Here is a 21,549-nt window from a genome sequence, read left to right on the forward strand (position 1 = left end):
GAGTTTTCTTCAGAACTCTTCAGGTGCTACCCAGAACTCTTATAAAATTGCGGGATTTCCCAAATTTTTTTTTAGACATAACTGAAATTTTTGGATCCAGCATTTGAAAATCAGCGAGAACTTTGTAAATATTGGTTCTAGAGCTTCGAGCATTAAGAGTTTTCTTCAGAACTCTTGAGGTGCTACCCAGAACTCTTATAAAATCGCAGGATTTCCTAAAAAATTATTTACACATAATAACTGAAATTTTTGGATCAGGCATCTAAAAATCAGCGAGAGCTTTGTAAATATTGGTTCTAAAGCTTCGAGCATTAAGAGTTTTCTTCAGAACTCTTGAGGTGCTAACCAGAACTCTTATAAAATCGCGGGATTTCCCAACATTTTTTTTACACATAACTGAAATTTTTGGATCGGGCATTTGAAAATCAGCGAGAACTTTGTAAATATTGGTTCTAGAGCTTCGAGCATTAAGAGTTTTCTTCAGAACTCTTGAGGTGCTACCCAGAACTCTTATAAAATCGCGGGATTTCCCCCCAAAATTTTTTCACATAACTGAAATTTTTGGATCGGGCATTTGAAAATCAGCGAGAAGTTTGTAAATATTGGTTCTAGAGCTTCGAGCATTAAGAGTTTTCTTCAGAACTCTTGAGGTGCTACCCAGAACTCTTATAAAATTACAGGATTTCCCCAAAAATTATTTACACATAATAACTGAAATTTTTTTGATCCGGCATCTAAAAATCAGCGAGAACTTTGTAAATATTGGTTCTAGAGCTTCAAGCATTAAGAGTTTTCTTCAGAACTCTTGAGGTGCTACCCAGAACTCTTAGAAAATCACGGGATTTAAAAAAAAAAAAAAAAATTATTTAGCCATAATGTTGAAATTTTTGGATCCGGCATTTGAAAATTAGGCTTCGGTCACACTGGCATTTTTTCCCGCGATTTGCGGATCGCAAGATGGATGCGCATCCGCAAATCGCGTGACCGGGGCCGAAAAATCCCCCCTAAAAACTGCTCCTAGCCGCGTTTCAATAGAAACGGGCCGGAGCACTTCAGCGCTGTCCAGCGCATTGAATTCAATGGAACCGGCAATACAGCCGGCTCCATTGAAAGCAATGGGCTACGGGCGATCTCACGATGAATTTTCGGGAAGGGCTTAAAAATATAAGCCCTTCCCTGAAATTCATCCAGAAATGTGTAAAAACAAACAAACAAAAAAAATATATATATACACTCACCTGGTCCCGGCAGACGGAGTTCAGCCGCGGACGGCCGGCAGTTCTCCTGAACTGCTCAGAGTAGTATTCAGCAGCCGGGGCTTTAAAATCCCTGCCTGCTGAATGAGCTGCCTCTGATTGGTCACAGCCTGACCAATCAGAGGCAGCTCTCACTCACACCCATTCATGAATGGGTGAGTGAGTGCTGCCTCTGATTGGTTCAGTGCAGGGACCAATCAGGGGCAGCTCTCAGCTGAATGACAGCTGAGAAATCTCAAAAATCTCGTCCACACGGGATGGCAAATCCGCTGCGTCTAAGACGGCAGAAGCCGTCGCTGCGGATTTGTGTAAATAATTTTTTTTTAAATCCCGCGATTTTATAAGAGTTCTGGGTAGCACCTCAAGAGTTCTGAAGAAAACTCTTACTGCTCGAAGCTCTAGAACCAATATTTACAAAGTTCTCGCTGATATTTAGATGCTGGATCCAAAAATTTCAGTTATTATGTGTAAATATTTTTGGGGGAAATCCCGCGTTTTTATAAAAGTTCTGGGTAGCACCTCAAGAGTTCTGAAGAAAACTCTTAATGCTCGAAGCTCTAGAACCCATATTTACAAAGTTCTCGCTGATTTAGTAATATCATTTTAGGAAGTTAGCACCGCAGAGATACATTTGTTGATTTTTTTTTGCCTAATTTGCTAGAACTATTTCTAAAATTAATTGGGAACTCTAGAACTCTTTGGGGTGCATCCAGAACTTATAAAAAAATTAACTTTTTTGAAAGATGGGGTGCTGACTTCACAGAGGTTTCTGATGCTCTTAACCCTTGGACGACTCTTTTAGCTGCGGACAGGATTCAGAATGGCCAGTGTGACTGGGCTCCTATACAGCAATGCATGCTGACATCGCTGACATCTTTCTATCAGCTAGCTTTAAAGGGATTTCCCGGGCTTTAATATTGATGGTCTGTCCTTGTGATTGGGCACAGTTTCAGCTTGGTAGGAGTCTGACCTCCAGCACTCTCACAATCAACTGATTGAAGGGACTTCATTGTACATCAGGCTGTACCTTTTTCTGCCGTTCAGTTCCATTCACTTGGCTGCAGAGACAGATCACCAGCGATCTGATATTGATGGTTTGTTTTGAAGGGCCATTAACTTCTCACGCAACTTGCTCTTGTATAAAAGTCCGTGTGATACCTATCAAAACTGCCGTTTACTTTATTTACCCAAAGTGATGTTTTTGTGCTGAAATATCCTTCTAAAGTGCTGGCCACTAGGGGGCTCATTTCCTTCTATTTTGCTGATCACTATCTTCTGTCAAATGAGTGGCAGGAGACAGAGACTTTCAAAAAAGAGGAGAGGGACCAGTCGTCATGCTCAGTGAAATGCATAGACCAGAAGGGGAGGGAAGGATGTATAGCGCAGAAACTTTCTGATTTATGGGATCATTTAACTGCGTCGCATCCTCAAAGGGTAAGGAGGTACGCTTAGTAACTTTAGTTGGAATGAAAGAGCCTATATGAAGCTTGTTCCATTCCTTCGTAATCGGTTTGTGAATATTCTCGTGGACTAGGAAGGTATATTTTTGACTTTCTCCCATGGCAATCAAAAATTTTGTCTTGGATGGTTCTAGTTTTTTTTTCTTTTTTGCTCATCTTTATTAATAATTGCCTTAAAGGGGTTTTCCAGGGAAATACTATCGATGACTCATCATCAGGATAGGTCATCAATAGTTGATCAGCTGAGGTCTGTCGCTTGGCACCCTGACCAATCGGCTGTGTGGGCGCATGCTGTCAGTGCCATAAATGCAGAGGTTGGAGCAGAAGCCTCCACACAGACCTCCTTATTGTGGCCGACGCTTGTAACTGCAGTTAAAAGCACCAACCACTACATGGAGGTCGGTGCAGAGACTTCTGCTCCGGTCTCTGTACTTGCGGCAGTGACAGCATGCGCCCACACAGCTGATCGGTCAGGGTCCCAAACGTTGGACCTCGACCGATCAACTATTGATGACCTGTTCTGAGGAGAGGTCACCAATAGTATTTCCCTGGAAAGCCCCTTCAATTTGTATAGATCACCTGGTTTGAAAAGTGTTTTTTTTTTTTTTTTGTTTTTTTTTGTAGTCCTCATTAGGACTTTCACCTTCCTCAGCCTTAAAGAATATTATACTTCTCAGAGTTGGAGTAATTACCGAACCTACTTGTTTTCGTAACGGTAATTGGCACAGAAGAAGTAGATGGTATTGGATTTTGAGATGCTAAAGCCAAACTATTGGCTTTCTTGCAGCTGGATGTGAGTCGTGCCCCTACAGTCACCATGCACTCACCACCTCCCAGCATCTCGCTGTGCTACGTGCCTGCACGTCACCAGTGACATTTCTGTGTGGGCCTCTGTGAGGCTCGCACAGATATAGGACATGCCACGATTTGTTTACCGTGCCTGTCTGCATAGAATTGCATTATCTAATGTAATCCTATGGCAGCGGGCACGGGCAGAAATTCTGCGGGAAATCCCGCCGCAGAATTTCCACCCGTGTGCATTTGGCCATAAGCCTGAGGAAGAACCCTGAGTAGGTTTGAAAGCTTGCTATAACATCATCTATTTTTTGTTGGCTATTAAAAGGTGTTCTATCTACAAGATTACCTGATTTCTCTTACTGAGAACAATCAGATTTTGCACTTTTTTCGGCCTGGTTTTAGCATCCCCAGCCAAGTTCTTGTCCCTCTAACAAATAACAGTAGGGAAAATGATCAATATGTATATTAAAAGCATGTATTGTATGATGCACCCAACAGTGTACCTACATTAGCAGATTTCGGGTTGTCAGGTGCTGGATGGCTCCTCTCCAGGTAGCAATGCAGACACACTATATAATTCACAGGAGGAGGCTTGGTTGTCCTCTGTCCCTTGTCCTTACACTGGCTGAACCAGATTCAAATTTGGCGCAGGGACAATCTGCACTCCATGTCAAGGCAGAGCTTCATGTAAAACCACCCTTGGCTGTGGGGGAGAAACTTCCAGGATAGGGAAAACTGCCCCTGCAGTGTCCCAGGAAGTCGGGGAGGGGTAAAGCCTCCGCTGCCGCCCATCCACCAGGCATGAGGAGAAAAGGGGGGGGGGGGGGGGGGGGTAACTTTCCTTTCCCGGAACTCCAGGGATCTCCCAGCACCTCTCTATATGTGTGCGGACTGAAAGAACAGGAAAAGAGGAGGGTGAGAAGGGGAGGAGCTTTAAACCTCTTTGTGTTTTTTCTTGTCTTATCAGGAAGGAAGCAATCTTTGGTAGTGCTGTTTGAGAGCATTTTTATAGGCCAACGGTGGAACCACTTTTAGGCCCACAGGAAAGACTGTTCATCTAATTACACCACAACGCTAATCGTTTGCATATCTGTCTGAGATTGAACTGCATGCCTTGTTTTGCAGCAAAACGAAAACTCCTCCTATGTTCTCGATTATTTTTGAGTGCACTTCTAATAGCAAGATTATCAATTTAATGTCTTAGCTGTATATTTTTACCTGGCCTTTCCCTTCCCTTCTAGTTTAAAGCTCTTCTGAAGAGTACAGCAAGGCAGGCACCTGCCAAGTATATGCTTGCCCCTTTTTGTAAGGTGCAACCTGTCTCTAGCAAGCAGTCCATCATAAAGGTAATTCACTCCATGGTCTAGAAATCCAAATCCTTGATGACGGCACCATCGACGTAGCCAGTTGTTCACCTCTAGAATCCTGTTCCATCTCCTTGCTCCATGGCCATCCACTGGGAGGATGGATGAGAAAACCACCAGTGCTCCTAGTTCCTTCACCTTCTTTCCGAGGTCTTCAAAGTCTCTGCAGATAGTTACAAGGTCCTTCTTTGCAGTGTCATTTGTTCCCTCATGTATTAGTATGAATGGGTAGTAGTCTGTAGGACTGAAGAGTCCGGATAGCCTACCAGACACATCTTCGATTTGAGCACCTTGAAGACAGCTCACCTCTCGTGAGGTTATGTCAGGTCTGCAGACAGCGGCCTGTGTTCCTCTCAGTAGGAAATCCCCCACAACCAGTGCTCTCCTTTTCTTCCTTTTTCTCCATCCAAGAGGATTCTGAGTGCGTACTGGACTGATCTTTGAGGGTAGAGTTATTTCTTGTTGTGTACCTCTTCATTGTTCTCGTGTGTGAGAACCTGGTACGGGTTACCGAGCAGTATGGTGCTGACTTTTCTGTTCTTTGTGGGTAGAGTCATTGCTTCACCTTGTCCCAATCAGGATACTTGAATGCTGCTGATTGCGTTTGTTTGCTGCCAAAGATGGCCAACATCTATGTATGGAGCGGGTTTGGCTCCCTAGTTCGCTCCATACACGGACGTATACTGATGTATGCCGAACATAAATGGTGCATGTGAGGAAGAGGTTAATAAAAAGATCAAAAAGAGCTGGGCTTAAAGGGGTTGTCCCGCGGCAGCAAGTGGGGTTATACACTTCTGTATGGCCATATTAATGCACTTTGTAATGTACATCGTGCATTAAATATGAGCCATACAGAAGTTATATACTTACCCGCTCCGGTGCTGGCGTCCTCGTCTCCATGGCGCCGACTAACGCTGTCTTCTCCTTCCATTAGACGTGCTTGCGCTGTGCAGTCTTCTGCTCTGTTCAATGGGGCCACTCCGGCGTGCTCGCGCCGCCGAGGTCTTCTGCGCATGCGCAGTCCAGCTCTCCGGCGCAAGCACGCCGGAGCCGTCCCATTGAACAGAGCAGAAGACTCCCCTGCTGATTTTAGCCCATTTTGAGAGTGTACCATTTTCGACTTTGTTTACTGTCCCTCAACTGATTCTTTACCCATGGGTTGCCCAGTCTTTGCATATGCAGCTTTCGTACAAGAACTGTCGTGTTGCAAAATCTAGATATAGCCCTTCAGCCCAACATGCAGATTCACACTGACCTTCTCACAAAACGAAGCATGCTGGCTAGACACAATCTGTTTTTTCTTGAATTTATGCTACCGGTTATTAGATTATTAGCCACTATATACTTTTGCAGGTAATCTCTTAGAATTCCTTCACTTAGGTTCTGTTTAGCTCAAAATACTACTTCCTCCCCCCTGAACAGATGGCAGCCTCTGGCAAGAGGGACTAAGAATTGCCATATATTTCTATAAAAAATGTAACCACATGCAGACTTGCTGCTGAGGGCTCGTGCTCGGTCTTGTTCTACAGATCTGTGCTGTAGAGATCTGTAATATGAAGCCCATAAGATGCTATGGGACCATATTGTCCCTCTGTGTGCTTCCAATTTTATGCTCACAAGTTCTTTCTCATGGCATGTATCCATTGTGTATTATATAATGCTTTAGTAAGGACAGAATAAAGTTTGTACAGGGGAAGTCATGTATATGAGCAAAAAAGACCACAAGATGATGATTATTAGCTCTTAAAGACACTTTTATAAATTTTTTTTTTATTTTCTACTGACCTTAAATACTAAGACTAACCTCACTGTTGTATTTTGCCTCCGTTTTACGTACCGAATAGGGAAGTGTGTTCTGACTTGACTGTGGATTAACTGACGTGAATTTCGAGCATCGTACAAGTCAAGAAAATCACAGCCAGCCCGGAACACACTTACTTACATATTCCATATGGGAAATGGAGGCAAAAGTCGGAAGTGTGGTTAGCCCTCATCATTGACTGAACTTGTACATATAATCCTCGGGGGTATTTTTGGTGCTTATTGTAAAAATAAAAAAAAAACGATTACAATTTTGAATATATTAAAACTGAACTAGTTCTGCAGGAAAAACTTTTTCAACTGTCCAGTGTAGGAAGGAAAGTGTTGCAAAGTCTTATTTCAAAGTGTCTCGCAAATTTTGTCAAATTGAAGGAGGGCTGCTGGCTAGGTGTCTTAGGCCGCCTGCACACGAGCGTTCCGGATTCCGCTAGCGGATTTTCACGAGCGTATGGTACCTAAATGTGCTTGCGGATAGGTGCGGATGCGTGAAAAATCACGCGCGGATATACGCGGATGTGTTGCGAAAAAAAACGCGCAGAAAAACCAGCAGACACCCCTTATTGTAAACCCAACCCCTAGAGAACTGCCCATTCCTTGGAAAACAGCTTAAAAACCAACACCTAGACTCCGTTTTGTCCCTCTTGCTTGTGCGAGCACCGTTAAATTATTGATGTCTTTGTGGGCATGGTTGATCCATGTAACTTTTTTCAGGCGCTTCTCCAGCGTGACTTTATTTCAGTCACTGCAAAAAAATTCACAAGAGGAAGGCCGCCTGCACACGGGCGGAAATCCCGCGGCGATATTTCCCGCGGGATTTCCGCCGCTGAAAGTCTGCATAGGAGTGCATTACAATACGCACTCCTATGCAGACGGCCGCGGTTTGGGCGCGCGAAATCTCGCGCAGCAAACAAACCGCGGCATGTCCTATTTTTGTGCGGGGCACGCACTCACCCGGCCGCCGGCTCCGGTCTGCGCATGCGCCGGCTGCGCGGCAGCCGGCACATGAAAGAGCCGGGGCCGCCATTCGCGGGTGAGTACGCGCTCGTCACTGCAGGCTCTCGGGTCGGGTCCCGCGGCGAAAATTCTCGCCGCCAGATCCGACCCGCTCGTCTGCAGGCGGCCGAATTCATTACTACAGATTTTGCATTCTTAGATCCTGCATTGGCAAGAAATACTACCTATCTCCCTCTACAAATTTGCCTGTGAAGCTCTGTGCTGTGTGTTGGGACGCCTCCTACCATGCCTACTTCCTGTAGTCATAGCAACCAGTGACTCCATCTGCAGCTGCACTGCGGATGTACTGCGTGAAAAAACGCACCCATTCACTTGTATTGGAGGCTTCACGCGCAGAATCCGACCCAAATTAGAACAGGTCGCAGATTTTTTCACGCGCGTGAAAAAACGCGATACAAATCCGTCCGTCTGGGGACAACTGCGGATCCTCATAGGAGTATATTGGCTGCGGTCTGGGGCGGACAATGTGCCTAAAATAACGCGCTGGAAATTCCGTTCGTGTGCAGGCACCCTTAAAGTGGTGCTTCCATCTTGGCCAAACATCGCCAAAAAAGGAACATTGCTAAGATGGGAACACCACTGAATATGAGATGGCCAGGCTGATGGAAACGGGTGAGTTCCACTAAACCACTGTCTCTGTAAGTCCCATAGAAGTCAGTGGGCATTACGCACTCAGTGTAGCACAGCGAGCTAAGCTGTTTTTGTAGCTCCTGAGCAGTGTACCTTGCAGGGCGCGCCATTATTTTCAGCCACTGTATTCAGGGTGGCCCGAGGCGGTAGGGGGCAGAACAGATCTCTAGTATGCCATAAAAGTCTGAAATGGCTATACCCATTTAAATATGAGACTTTATTAGGTGCAGTTTACAATTTCACCATCAAAGGGAATAAAATTAAAGTAAGGTAGAAAATGTGGAAGTACGCAGTGAGACTCGCTTGGCTTTTTTTTTTGTTTGTTTTTGATTCCAGCAGATAAATGTGTTTCGAAGCAATAACTTCTGCTTCTTTTGGGGACACACGTCTGGGGTACGCTCTGCTTTATGCTGATGCTTCAAATTGCCCCCGACATCTGTTCCCGGAGTTGAATTTCAAAGCAATAAATGCTCCTTCAGTGTTTGTTTGTCAGCATTGAAAATAAACATGAGTTGATCTAATATCGCTGCATACTTGCATGTTTTTTTGCTATCAGGTCGTGCCTTACAATGGGCTCGCACACACAGAATACGCTGTACCAATCTCCCATAAGTGGCCATGTTACCACTCACATGAATTGCGTGAAATACACATGCAAGAAAAATTGCAGCGTGTTCTATCTTGGCACATATCACGCGTGCATACACGCTGAGATAGTACATGTGATGGTCCGCCCCGCTGCCCATACACAGTGTCATTGTATGCTGGCTGCGTGCCGAGTGTGTATATCTTGCAGCCCGCATGTAAGCCTGGCCTTGCTCCCAGTTTTTTAGATATTGTTTCATTGCTGACATGCCCTTGATGTTTGTTTGTCTGGGTTGGCTGCATGTTTCACTTCATACATGTAGCGGTTCGATTCCACAGAAAGAAGGGACTATTTCCATTGCAAATCTTTTTTTGTAATACCCTCCTACTGATGTTGCTCCACTTCTAACTTTTTATCTACTTCTATTCATTCACAATTTTGTCCTATTTCAAACAAAGGTTCTAGAAGCGGGTTCTCAACTCCACTCCTCAAGTACCCCCAACTAGTCATAAGTTGGGGATATCCTATAGAACGGACAGATGTGGCAATTTCTGAGGCACTGACTATAATTAAATTACCTGTGAGATACTAAGGGAATCATGAAAACCTGACGTGTTGGCGGTACGGGAAGGCTGGAGTTGGGGAATAGTGATCTAGAAGACCGAGAAAGCCAAGCCTCTCTTTCTTAGCCTAAAACGGGAAAGGATGAGGACTTAGGCCGGCTTCACATGGGTCAGGTTTGTGGGTTGCGAGACGCATAAATGTCGCACGAATATAAACCCCATTCTTTTGAATGGGCTCATACACATGAGCGAGTTTCTTTCCCTGCACTACGATGCGCTCTGGGAGAAAGATCGCCGCACGTCCTGTCTTTGGCCATGCCCTAGCATTGCCCATTGTCTTCAATGGAGCCGGCGGCAGCATCACACCGTTTGCTAGGGCTCCCCTTTAAAAACTCGCTACTTCCCAAAAAGTGATGCGTGGGGGTTTTGATATAAAAGCACCTGGCATCCGTGCGGGAAACGCACGTTGGCAAGCCTGATATCGGGCCGCGATTCACGGCCCGATATTGCACTCGCGCGTGTGAAGTTAGCCTTAGGCAGGTGTATGAAATGGCCATATGTCAGAAATACAAGCATACCTTTTATGCGATCAAACATTAATTTTGTTTACTTTTTGCTTTCCTTTTACAATTACTTTAACTTACATTTTTGTGCATGTCATTTTGAGAATGAACATTTAGGAAGTCTGCCTTTTTTTTCCAGCTTTGAGCCCTGTGAGGTCTTCTCTCTGTATGAAGAAAGGTTGTGTCTATGGCCTCAGACCTAGAAGCCACAGAAGATGGCTATTCGACAGACCTTGCAAAGCCTCTTTATCTTCAGTATCTGGAACGAGCTTTGCGGCTGGACCAGTTTCTTCGCCAGACGTCGGTTACGTTCAACAGGAACCTTTCCAGGTAACTACCGTAGCTAGATATCATTTAATAATAAAATGCCTTTACAGCACATAACTTGTGACCTCGAGGACCTCCATGAATCTCAAGACAAGTGGGCTTCCATAACTCATTTTAACCGGAGTGTGCATGTGACGGTTGTAGGCAAAGTATGGCTCTGGACAAACTGAAAAGTGCAACCCAGACAGCGGTGTGAATATCACTGCAGTGCTGATTTATAGTGCTTCCAAGGGTATTATTGGTAGGGGCTTCAAAAATTTATTTTTTCACATTGTTGCATTCAAAGTCACATAACTTTTAAAAAAAAAATTTTTTCATTGACAGAGCTCTGTAGTTATTGGGGTACACATGGCTTTGTTGATCACCCATATTTTGTGTTTTTTTGTTTTTTTTTTTGGTGGAGGCAAAATTAACAAAATAAGCATTCTGCTTCAGTTCTCTCCCTCACCCCCCTTCCCCACCCCCACACACATGCACATGCACACAGTTTTTGCTGTGTAGGATAAATGGTGTGTTCAAATTTTTTTGTATAGGCAGTTATGGATATGTTGATACTAGAGATGAGCGAGCATACTCGGCCACGCCCCTTTTTCACCCGAGCGCCGCGATTTTCGAGTACTTTCGCACTCGGGCGAGATCACATGAGCATCGGAGGAAGAAGAGCGGCTAGGAGCTTCAGATAGAAAGAAATAAACAACTAAGTTAATACAAGCTGGGAGACTAGTTACATAATGAATGGGGAAAAATATTCTCACTGGAGTGGCCCTTTAAATTGAGTCCTTGTGGCAACAACTTGAAAGTTCTTATGAGTTTCAATTCCCATTTTTTTCTGTTTCTGGTATTCTTAAGATGACCTTTTGAGTATTAAGACTTTCAGATCCATTTAAACTCTGACCAGGTCCAGACAAACGGTTCCCCACGGCTGCGATCAGCTGCTTCTTTTTATGTCTGTGCAGATTCATCGTGGATTGTAGTTTCTTGTTAATCCCATTCCGTCAGGGCCCCTTGTACACCGTATCATGTACACCACATTGGGGGATGTACAGGAGAGAGCCTCAGGGATTTTATAGTCCCCTTTTATTTTGGGTATGTAGACGGTGTCTGTCGGTAGGATGTTGGGTACGAGTCTTCCGTTTTCTGCTGTTACAAGGTGAACTGCCAGTCCTTGATGGTGAGGAGAGGGCACCCGTGACCAGGAGATTCCTTGATGGTGAGGAGAGGGCACCCGTGACCAGGAGATTCCTTAGGTTTGCTGGCTTTATAAGAGGAGAGGTAAATCTGGGAATATTTTCTTCAGTTTGCTGACTTTGTGGAGTAGGGTTAGAGATCAGCAGTGTCTGTCGGTAGGATGTTGGGTACGAGTCTTCCGTTTTCTGCTGTTACAAGGTGAACTGCCAGTCCTTGATGGTGAGGAGAGGGCACCCGTGACCAGGAGATTCCTTGATGGTGAGGAGAGGGCACCCGTGACCAGGAGATTCCTTAGGTTTGCTGGCTTTATAAGAGGAGAGGTAAATCTGGGAATATTTTCTTCAGTTTGCTGACTTTGTGGAGTAGGGTTAGAGATCAGCAGTGACTTTTCTAGAGATGTTCATCCAGCGGTGTGTGAGACCACTAGGGGCACCCTGCTGTTTTCTTCATGTCCCAATAGGCTTTCCCTGTCGAATCATTGTTGCTCTGTGGATCGCCACCCCCCCCCCCCCCCCCCCAAACCTATAGAAGGGATCTCTGTTGTCGGAATGTATTTCTGAGATGACAGGTGTTTTCCGTCTTCATTGTCTGAACAGATCCTGATGAATCCTACAGCTTGGCCGTAGACTTCTTTGCATCATAGATGAAAGCTTTTCCATCATAGATATGCTGGCTAGCCTGTAGATTTATGGTAGATATTTGCATGCTATTTTTGATGGATAGAGATGTATCTGAGATTGTAAGTGGCTAAGAGCAAGTCTGATAGTTGGATGGAACTTGATGTTTTTGTGGAAGGGTAGCAGTTTATCTAGATTATAAGCAGATCATAATGTCTAATTATACAGGTAGATAAAAATTCTTTCTCCACTTTGACCATCTCTGAGTTCTAAAAGCTTGCAAATATAAGGTTTCTGGTTAGTGATTAAAGGTATCGCCTCTATAATACTTCTGTCTTTTATTGTACAAGAGTATTTAACATCGCATGAGCAGGAAGACCGGATCCATAGACACCGTTGTTGGCTGCTGCTATCCTTATTCAGTAGTTCCTCCATCCTCATGGTGGCATTTGCAACCCTAAGCCCTTTCTTGTATGCAGGGAACAAGAGAGAAAATTCATTGTATTGCTCAGTTTTGCCGTGTGTGTGTGTGTGTGTGTGTGTGTGTGTGTGTGTGTGTTATATAATAAATATATAATATATAACCTGTTTCCCCGAAAATGAGACAGTGTCTTATATTAATTTTTGTTCAAAAAGGTTTAACTTTTTTACATGTATAGCTGCCTGGACAGTATTTAAATTGACTTTTTTAATTAACGGTTAGCAGGGCTTAATTTTGGAGTAGGGCCTATATTTCAAGCATCCTCAAAAAGCCTGAAAAATCATTTTGCATCCTCAAAAAATCTGGAAAATCTTGCTATGTCTTATTTTCAGGGTATGTCTTATTTTCAGGGAAACGGTATAATAATTATATTATGATGTGTTCCGAAGTGAGAGGGAGCGATGTAGCTACTAAAATTGGATACACAGTTAATTATTGGTCAAAATCGGCACTATTTTCATATTTTCTTGAAATGTTGCAGAATTTTCCACCATTTTCACCCCGTGTAAATATACCCCTTCCACCCGCCAGAGTTTTTGGAACACAGAGGTCTAATGGAGGGCACCCAAGGGGTCCTACAAAATGGGGTTACGGAGGAGTTTTTATTACTAACTAGGGCGCACAGGGAGTCCTATTACTAAGTAAGGACACAGAGGGGTTTGTTATAACTATTTGGAGCCACAGAGTAGGTCCCTTTACTAAGTAGGTCACCCAGGGGGGTCCGGTTACTAAGAGGGGCCACATGCAGATTTGCACACAGCCTATCTGCTGTGGTAAACCTGCAGCAATTATGCTGGAAATCTACAGTTGCCAAATCCACACATTGTCCTTTACAACTGGGGTCACTTTGCGGGACCCTATTACTACTGGGGCCCCTCTGGCAGTTCCGTCACAGATGTGGAGGCAGCCTTACCTAATCCTTTGTGAAATAAACTGTATGTTCAAATTTGACACTCTTAATCCTTGATAACACCTCTCATTGATAACTTCACCTCACCCCAAACATATTTCCAGGGAGATTTGGAAAATCTAAGGAAAGCACTATGTTAAAGTAATATATTAATGTGGTCTTGAAGTAATATTTTGCCACCTGATTGGAGTTTCTACTGCAGCAAAGAAAGATTTGGGAAAAAAAACAAACTTGTATTCATGAATTACATTGACAGATGTTTAAAAAAAATCTTGCAGTGACGACAGTGAAGATGGTTTGGATGAAACCCCACATCTTACAGAATCTGAGGATCCTTCCATGCAGGTGAAGGAGGAGCCCATCTCACCACTGCTTGGCGATATATCAAGAGAAGGGATATCGGGGGTTTATCCGGTTAGCTCTCACAATGGAATCCTGCAATCAGGTTTGTTCTTTACCTCTACTTTAAAAGTAATTTCTTTTGTACAGTGAAGTTATCAATAATCAGTAATGTTACTATAATAATGTTATAAGTAGAGGTTGTACAATATAGATTTTTTATACACTCTTGTTTTGTCTCTACAGAGCTCAAATCAGAACGAGGAAGCCTTTACAATTTTTCAAAACTGAAGAAAAACCGAAAGTGGCTGAGAGTAGGTTGAAAAAATTATTTGCTCTTATGTAAAACAAGGCATTGAACAAGTTGCATTTCAGATAGGGCTCATTCACACGGGTATGAGCGTATTTCTGTGGCGTAAGTGCGCAGTGTATTTACGCAAGTGAAAATTGCATATGTTCGCATATTTTGACCGCTCCTGCAGGTTTTTGTGCATGCAAATACAGTGCCTATTTGCAAACGCAAAAAAGTTTGCAAAAGGGTCCATGTATTTGGTGTGCAAATATGCAGGTTTCCTGCCTATTCACTGCATATTTGCACCATCCCATTCACATCAATGGCCTGTTGTGGTGCGGAATATGCACTAAAATAGAGAATGCAGCATTTATTTTCACGTGATCGAGCTTTGTATGAAAAAAAAGCTTATACTAATGAATCAATGGGTTCTCTTCACTGTATATTACGCGGCGCAAGTACACCCATGTGAACGAGCTCTTGTAGTGTTAAGAATCAACCATATAATTGGCCTATAGAAGGCACTTTTAGCAAAAAGAAATGCAATTTAGGCAAATCGGCAAGAAACAAACATACCACATTGAGCTTCCTTTCAGATAGACAGGACACAGCAGACCTCTCAAGGCATTAACCGGTACACCTCCTCAGATGACCACACTTCCATTAATCAAGAAAACCCATTTCAATGGGGTTATCCAGTTTGTTGAAATTGATGGCCTACCTTCAGGATAGGTCATTAATATCTGATCGGTGGAGGTCTGCTGCTTGGGACCCTGACCGATCAGCTGATTGAAAGGGCTGCGGCCATTCATCTCAGTGAGACAATACTGCAGTCCTCAGTACGGCTGCTACAAAAAGTATGGCATTCTGGGAAAGAATTATCATCCAGTGTAAACATTGAAGAGGCCTCGGTGTTAACACAACTAGTTAATCAGCAAGGGTCACCCATTGCTCAGGGGAACCCCACCAATCAGATTTTTGACAGACTATTCTGAGAGTAGGCCATCTATTTCTACAAACAGAATAAGTCCCTTTAATGACAGACAGCCCCTTTAAGCTGACCTGATGTACAGAGGGGCAACCACTTTAAAGTATTGTTTTACTTCTAGCTGTTTTGTCAGAGAAAGAACAGCTCTGTACTGCTGGCTGAATCCCATTTACTTCCTTAGGACTCGGCCTGTAGCACCAAACTGGGCCACTGCACAATGTATGGAGCTGTCTTCAAGCAACGAAATGGCTATAAAAAGTCGCTCAATTTTGTTGCGTTGCTACAAATCGCGTGTATGTGAAGCCCATGCTTTGGGTTACTTCACATGTGTGATGTTATGTAGCATGCAACAACACGACCAAAAACCTTGCGGGTCCGGCGATATGCCCGTGACTCATGAGGTTTTGTAGCTCCATGCCTATGGAGCCTGCCTCTGTTGCATCGCACAAAATACGCGATTTTCGTGTGGTGCAATGCAACTTTGACAGTAGGAAATCCTACTGTCAAAGCTATGATCTAAGCCCTAGCTGCAGGAGAAAATAAAAACACATACATTACCTTAGAAGCGCTGTCAGCCCGCCCACATCTTCTTCTCGGGTCCCGACACTGTTTTTCGCTTCATCATCTTCTGGCCAGGGATTGAAAAATCCCTGCCTCCTGGACGCTTAGGCAATCATAGCCAGCATTCGATGAACTAATCACAGCCCTTCATCAAGTGCGACTTTGTAGCACCACATGCAAAGATTTTTAGGAGAGGGGGAGGGGGCTTGAAATATAAGCCCTACCCCAAAAAACACCTGGAAGCCCTTTCCGTGGCTCTGCTGCAGTTTATCCACGGGTCCCCTACACTGGTCGTCGTCATCTCTTTTGGCCCGGCATTGATAAATCCCCGCCTCCTGGAAGCGCTGGCTGTGATTGGCTGACTCTTAGCCAATCACAGCCAGCACTTGATGAATGGTTGTGATTGGTTCATCGAATGCTGGCTGTGATTGCCTAAGTGTTGTCCAATCACAGCCGGCGCTTCCAGGAGGCAGGGATTTTTCAATCCTGGGCCAGAAGAGAAGAAGACGACCAGTGCCAGGGACCTGGGGATAAACTGCAGTGGAGCCACGGAAAGCGCTTCTAGGTGATGTATACTTTTTTTTTTTCCCTTCAGCTATGGCTTATTTTTGGGGTAGGGCTTATATTTCAAGCCCCTCTCCCAAAAATCTTTGCATGTGGTGCTACAAAGTCATGTGACTTTGTAGCACTACAAAGTCGCGGTATCTCCTTAGAAACCGCAGCGATATCACACGGGCCAGCGATGCAATATCGCTGCGACTTTCTCGTGGTGTTGCCGTGTCACCCGTGTCAACGAGGCCTAAATGAGAGAACCCTTTTACAAGTTGTATTTTTGACTTCTTGGGTTACTCAGGAGAGCAGTACCAGTGGCGCCAGGCAGTGGCAGATTCTGCTATTAAAATAACTTGCATGTGTCCAAGGCTGTACAATATATAAAATAAATTATATTTTTATGCCCTGACCTACTATCCAGGCCAGAGGCGCTGCTGCTTCTTTATTTTTATCAGACAAGTTCTCTTTTGAGAAGGGGGGAGAGAAAGTCCTCCTTGCAGGGGATTAACAGGGGTTTGACTCGAATCATTCCTAGCCAACAACGATATCGATTTCAGGTATTGCCCTGGTCTTGGTATATCAGCCATGGAGTCTATATACAACCCCCTACCCCCTTATCTACTCTAAGTTCTCGCTATTGGGGAACAAACCGAATACCACTGTCGAGTACTATGGTTGAGACCTGAGCTTTTTAGCAGGTGATAGTACCTCTGTTTGCCGTATTTACAACTATACAGTATACGGCTTCTCAGATTCTTATACTTAATATCTCAGAGTCTGACTTTACCTTCGCTCCCACACCTCCTGAAGATCCGCCCCACTGGCAGTGAAACGTGTAGAGATTTAGGGGCTGCTAAGTTTGGCCGACAGCTACTCAACCTCAATCAATTTGAGTCCTTTGTTTTTTGTTTTTTCTTCTACACCTTCTACATTCAGGTCTCTAGGTCAGTTATACTGGATGCACATTGGGTCTATCTTTGTAACCGATGTTATAGGTCCATGTGACCACAACTGAGAGATAAATCTCTCACATTTGTGTCTGAGTGTGATGTATATGTTTGTCTGCTACTGGGTTCCAGGGGTCCGTCTGTCCAATTACAGATCTCTGTCCCAGTGATCTTCTGTGTGTTTGTGTTTTTTTTTTTTTTTGTTTGTTTAAGACCTTTTTCTAATAAAGATTATCATTATTATATTTAAATAAGTCTAGTCTGTGAAGGGCTTCTATTCTATCTAGGCTTTTTGTGAATTTTTATATATAAAGTAAAGGTTTATAAATGCCATATGATGTATTTGACAAGATTTAATCAAACTTTTAATTATGTTTTAAATTTTCACTAACTTTCTGGTGTTTTGTATTTGTAGAACATACTCATAAATGAAGACACCAGTGACTCTGATTCTCTAAGTGATGAAGATGACGAGTGTTCTCTTTCTAAAGATGAGCTTTATGACATGCTCAGGATGCACAAATATAAAAAGCTGCACCAGAACAAATACCACAAGGATAAAGAGGTATTTTATTTGCTAACCAGCTCTACCATTGACATGCATAGCCTTCGCATGTCTTAGTTTATACTGTCCAAATCTGTTCACATATACTAAGTAGGGCAAAACTGCAATGTAAATGATACCAACAGGACGACCAACGTAGATATTGTTTGCATCATCTCTGAATTAAAGGGCTTTCCAAGCAATTTGTATTGATGGCCTTATACTCTGGATAGATCATTCATAGTTGATCAGCTAGGGTCCGCCGATCAGGACCCTGGCTGACCAGCTGTTGAGGAAACCGGTGTCAGCACCACAACACTAAGTGGAAGCGTGTAGCGCTAACCCATATGTAGTGGCCAGCACTGGTAATTGCAAGTGCAGTTCTCATTGATTTTAATAGGAGCTGCTCCTACAATTATCAGGCAGTACAAAGGGGTCAAAACGGTCTGCTTCTTCTCCAGAGACTGTTGTGGTGCTGACAGCAGTCGTCTGATCGGCCAAGGTCCCAAGTGACAGACCGCAGCTGGTCAACCTGGGGATAGGTCATCAATAGAAATTGCCTGGAAAACCCCTTTTTAAGGGTATTGCTCTCAGTGAGAGAAACAAAATAATCTTGTAGATGTGATACATTTTATTAGCTAACAAGAAGAAATGATCTTGCAGCAGTCTTTTGAGGCTACTTGGGCCTCTTCATCAGGCTGGTCATTTAGGTGGCACAGGAGAAATGAAAAAAGTTATACAGCTCACATCACTAATCAGCGTAGCAGGTGTTCTAAATCAAATGCACAGAGACAGTACTGATCCGGTATTCTGGAGAATCCAAATAGATATATTAGGGGCATTTCTGAATTGCATAGAAAACGGTTATCAAGTAACACCCTCTTACATGTCACTAGCTGATATCCCATGCATGTAATAATAAAAAAGAAAAATCTGATTGGGGAGTTCATTTGAGCAAAACAATCATGCTCTTCAATTGAAGATAACCAAACTCCGTCTTCTGTTATTTCACATAAAGTAGTTCAACGGGAATATAATAGAAAAATCATAAATGGGGCTAAATCCGTTACGGACAGTGGAAGTCCCATCTGACTCCTCAGTTCCCTCTAGAAGCAGATGCAGGCAGTCAACTTGTTAAAGGGAATCACAACCTTTATGCTACCATTTCTGAGGGTATAAGGTAGGGACAGGCACACTTATTGTAGCAATATGTCTGCCTCATGTACTACATCTGTCATTGCCTTATGCTGCCCACAGAAAGCACAGCACAAAGGTAGTGACAGATTCCCTTTTAAGGCCACTCTCACACAGGGGTTTGTCAACCTATTCGACAGCGTTAATGCATCCCATCATTGCAGTGAGTGATGTGGCGCATAAAAAAGCGAAATAGAACATACAATGTTTGATTTAGCACGCGCTAGAGACGCTGCACTAGAACGCTAGTCTAAGAAGCCTCATTGAAATCAATGGAGGCTGAGTATACTGGTTTTAGTGGGCGTTTCAAACGCCTGCTAAACGCTGTAAAAAAAAAAAAAACCCGCCTGTGTGAGAGTGGCCTGTCTTCAATCTATGCGTAGGTAGGGGATTTTAAGAAAAACACTATGATAAACAAACATACTATAATACTAAGAATTTCTAATCTACACAGAATTTTTAACATATTTACATTCGAAAATCACAAAAGGATATTCAATGGCTCATAATTCACTTTATGTTCAAGATGAGCACAGTGGCAAATGTGACCTTTTCGAATAGTGCAAGGAAATTGCTGCAGTTTTTGCTTTGCAATGGTGCAAAAGTTGAATAAAAAAATTAAAAGCAGTATATTCACATTTTCATTTTTTATCTGTGCCAAATAAGTTGTTGAAATTCATAGATTTGGCTTTTATGCTCTTGTAATTTTTATTAAAAACTTATAAGGCTTTTTATTATCGTACAGGTTACATGATGACTATTGGCTTATTTCTTGCAGCTGCAGCAGTACCACTTTTACAGTGCAGGTCTTCTTTCTACTCATGATCAATTTCATGAGCAGCGTTATCTTCACGGACCAAAAAAGAGGAAAATTAAAGATGAAAAGAAATTTCGAGGTATTTGTAACTCTTAGCAAAAAGAAAAATTGCAATGTGATACTCGCCTAGTCATAAGTAGAGCACAGTAGACTGACATCTATTGGCAGGTAGATGACTGTATTAATCAGTCAGCAGTTTTTGTGTGTGTGTGTGTGTGTGTGTGTGTGTGTGTCTGTGTGTGTGTGTGTCTGTGTGTCCAGTCCTCAGGGACCACCAACAGGTCATGTTCTCAGGATCTCCTATAGTAAGGCCTCATGTCCACGGGGAAAATCAGGCCCGCTACGGATTCTCCATGGAGAATCCGTAGCGGGTCCCTCCTGCCCCGCGGACATGAGGCAAAAAAGTAAGGGTGACGTGCCCCGCGCATGCGCCGGCCCGAAGAAAAGAGATCTGGCCGCGACGGAGAGAAGATGGAGCCGCGGCGAGGGGAAGAACCGGAGCGGGTGAGTAAATTCCGATTTTTGTCTCCCGCGGATCCGGACCGCTTCCATAGGCTTCAAAAGAAGCCTGCGGGAGCCGTCCCCGCGGGAGACCCGCACGAAAATGGAGCATGGTCCAGATTTTTTCATGCTCCATTTTTTTTTAAATCACTTTTATTGACCATCCGCGGGTATTTGTCTACCTGTGGGTGGTCAATGCATCCCTATGGGATGCGGATCCGCGGGCAGGAAAAGAGTTAAAATCCGCTGCGGATTTTAATTCTTCTTTTGCCCGTGGACATGAGGCCTAAGAACACCCGTGGCAATGTCTGAGGCACCGACAATAATTACATCACGTCTGCAATGCTGAGGAAATCCTGAAAACGTGACCTGTTGGCGGTCCCTGACGACTGGAGTTGGGAAACGCTGCTCTACATGAATTTTTCTGTTCACGATAGTCACCATTCCATGCAATACATTTACAATGACATTAACCCACCAATGGCATCTACGACTCGTACCTGTAAAATTTGGAGTATAAGGTTAAATCTTAGCAACAGCACCATAGTGATTCTCCACATACCAAAAAAATTCAAGTATTTTTGCTTTTGATCTGTTTATTAACAAAGTTGTGGTGATGGTGGGGACATTACGTTTTGATCCACTTTCGTATCCGTATATATAACATATATATCCATCGCTGCATTCCAGGGGGAATGAAAGGCACCAAGCAGTAGTCCGTCTGTGCTGCTAATGTATAATGCATTTACTCCACATCCTAATTTATTACTGGCACAATACAAAGGCGTTGCATCGGTATTTCGCAACAAGCCTGTGACTGACACCGGGGTCTTGAACTGTCTAAAGTGCTCAGACGCTCTCCCTTATGTGGATGACATCAGATATGAGCTGCACTTTATTCCTCAGTTGGGAAATACAGTGCATTCTATACTCTCTTGTATTAACCTACTAGCACGTAGTATTGCTACTTTTTCTGCACTGCCCTTTCCCACCAATGAACCTTAACCAATTCTGCATATTGACGCTGCATCATCAGACAGATGCAGTTGTGTCGTTTTGAAGTGATGTCTCCTTTTAAAAGTTGCAATTTACCACATTAACCAAGGTTATCATCATATAAATGAGGAAATTGAAGATTAGGTTAAGGTGAAGATGGGGTTTGGGCCTACATTTATTTACAAACTGCACCTAGAGCCAGGGGACATGTGAATGATATTTTGATGAATGTTGTTCATG

The 21,549-nt window shown here is 43.5% G+C and overlaps 1 protein-coding gene across 2 annotated transcripts in view; it reads left to right on the forward strand.

Moving 5' to 3' along the window:
- INO80 (INO80 complex ATPase subunit) overlaps positions 1–21,549 on the forward strand; it is a 158,150-nt gene that overhangs the window by 22,751 nt on the left and 113,850 nt on the right. For both annotated transcript variants that reach the window (XM_066608638.1, XM_066608639.1), the window contains exons 2-6: positions 10,195–10,385; positions 13,857–14,023; positions 14,164–14,231; positions 17,673–17,822; positions 19,774–19,891. In XM_066608638.1, the coding sequence (XP_066464735.1) occupies positions 10,243–10,385; positions 13,857–14,023; positions 14,164–14,231; positions 17,673–17,822; positions 19,774–19,891 (646 nt within the window). In that variant the 5' untranslated portion in view covers positions 10,195–10,242. The remainder of the gene's footprint in view (positions 1–10,194; positions 10,386–13,856; positions 14,024–14,163; positions 14,232–17,672; positions 17,823–19,773; positions 19,892–21,549) is intronic.

The sequence above is a fragment of the Eleutherodactylus coqui genome, chromosome 6 (assembly GCF_035609145.1).
Source record: "Eleutherodactylus coqui strain aEleCoq1 chromosome 6, aEleCoq1.hap1, whole genome shotgun sequence".
Lineage (NCBI taxonomy): Eukaryota > Metazoa > Chordata > Amphibia > Anura > Eleutherodactylidae > Eleutherodactylus > Eleutherodactylus coqui.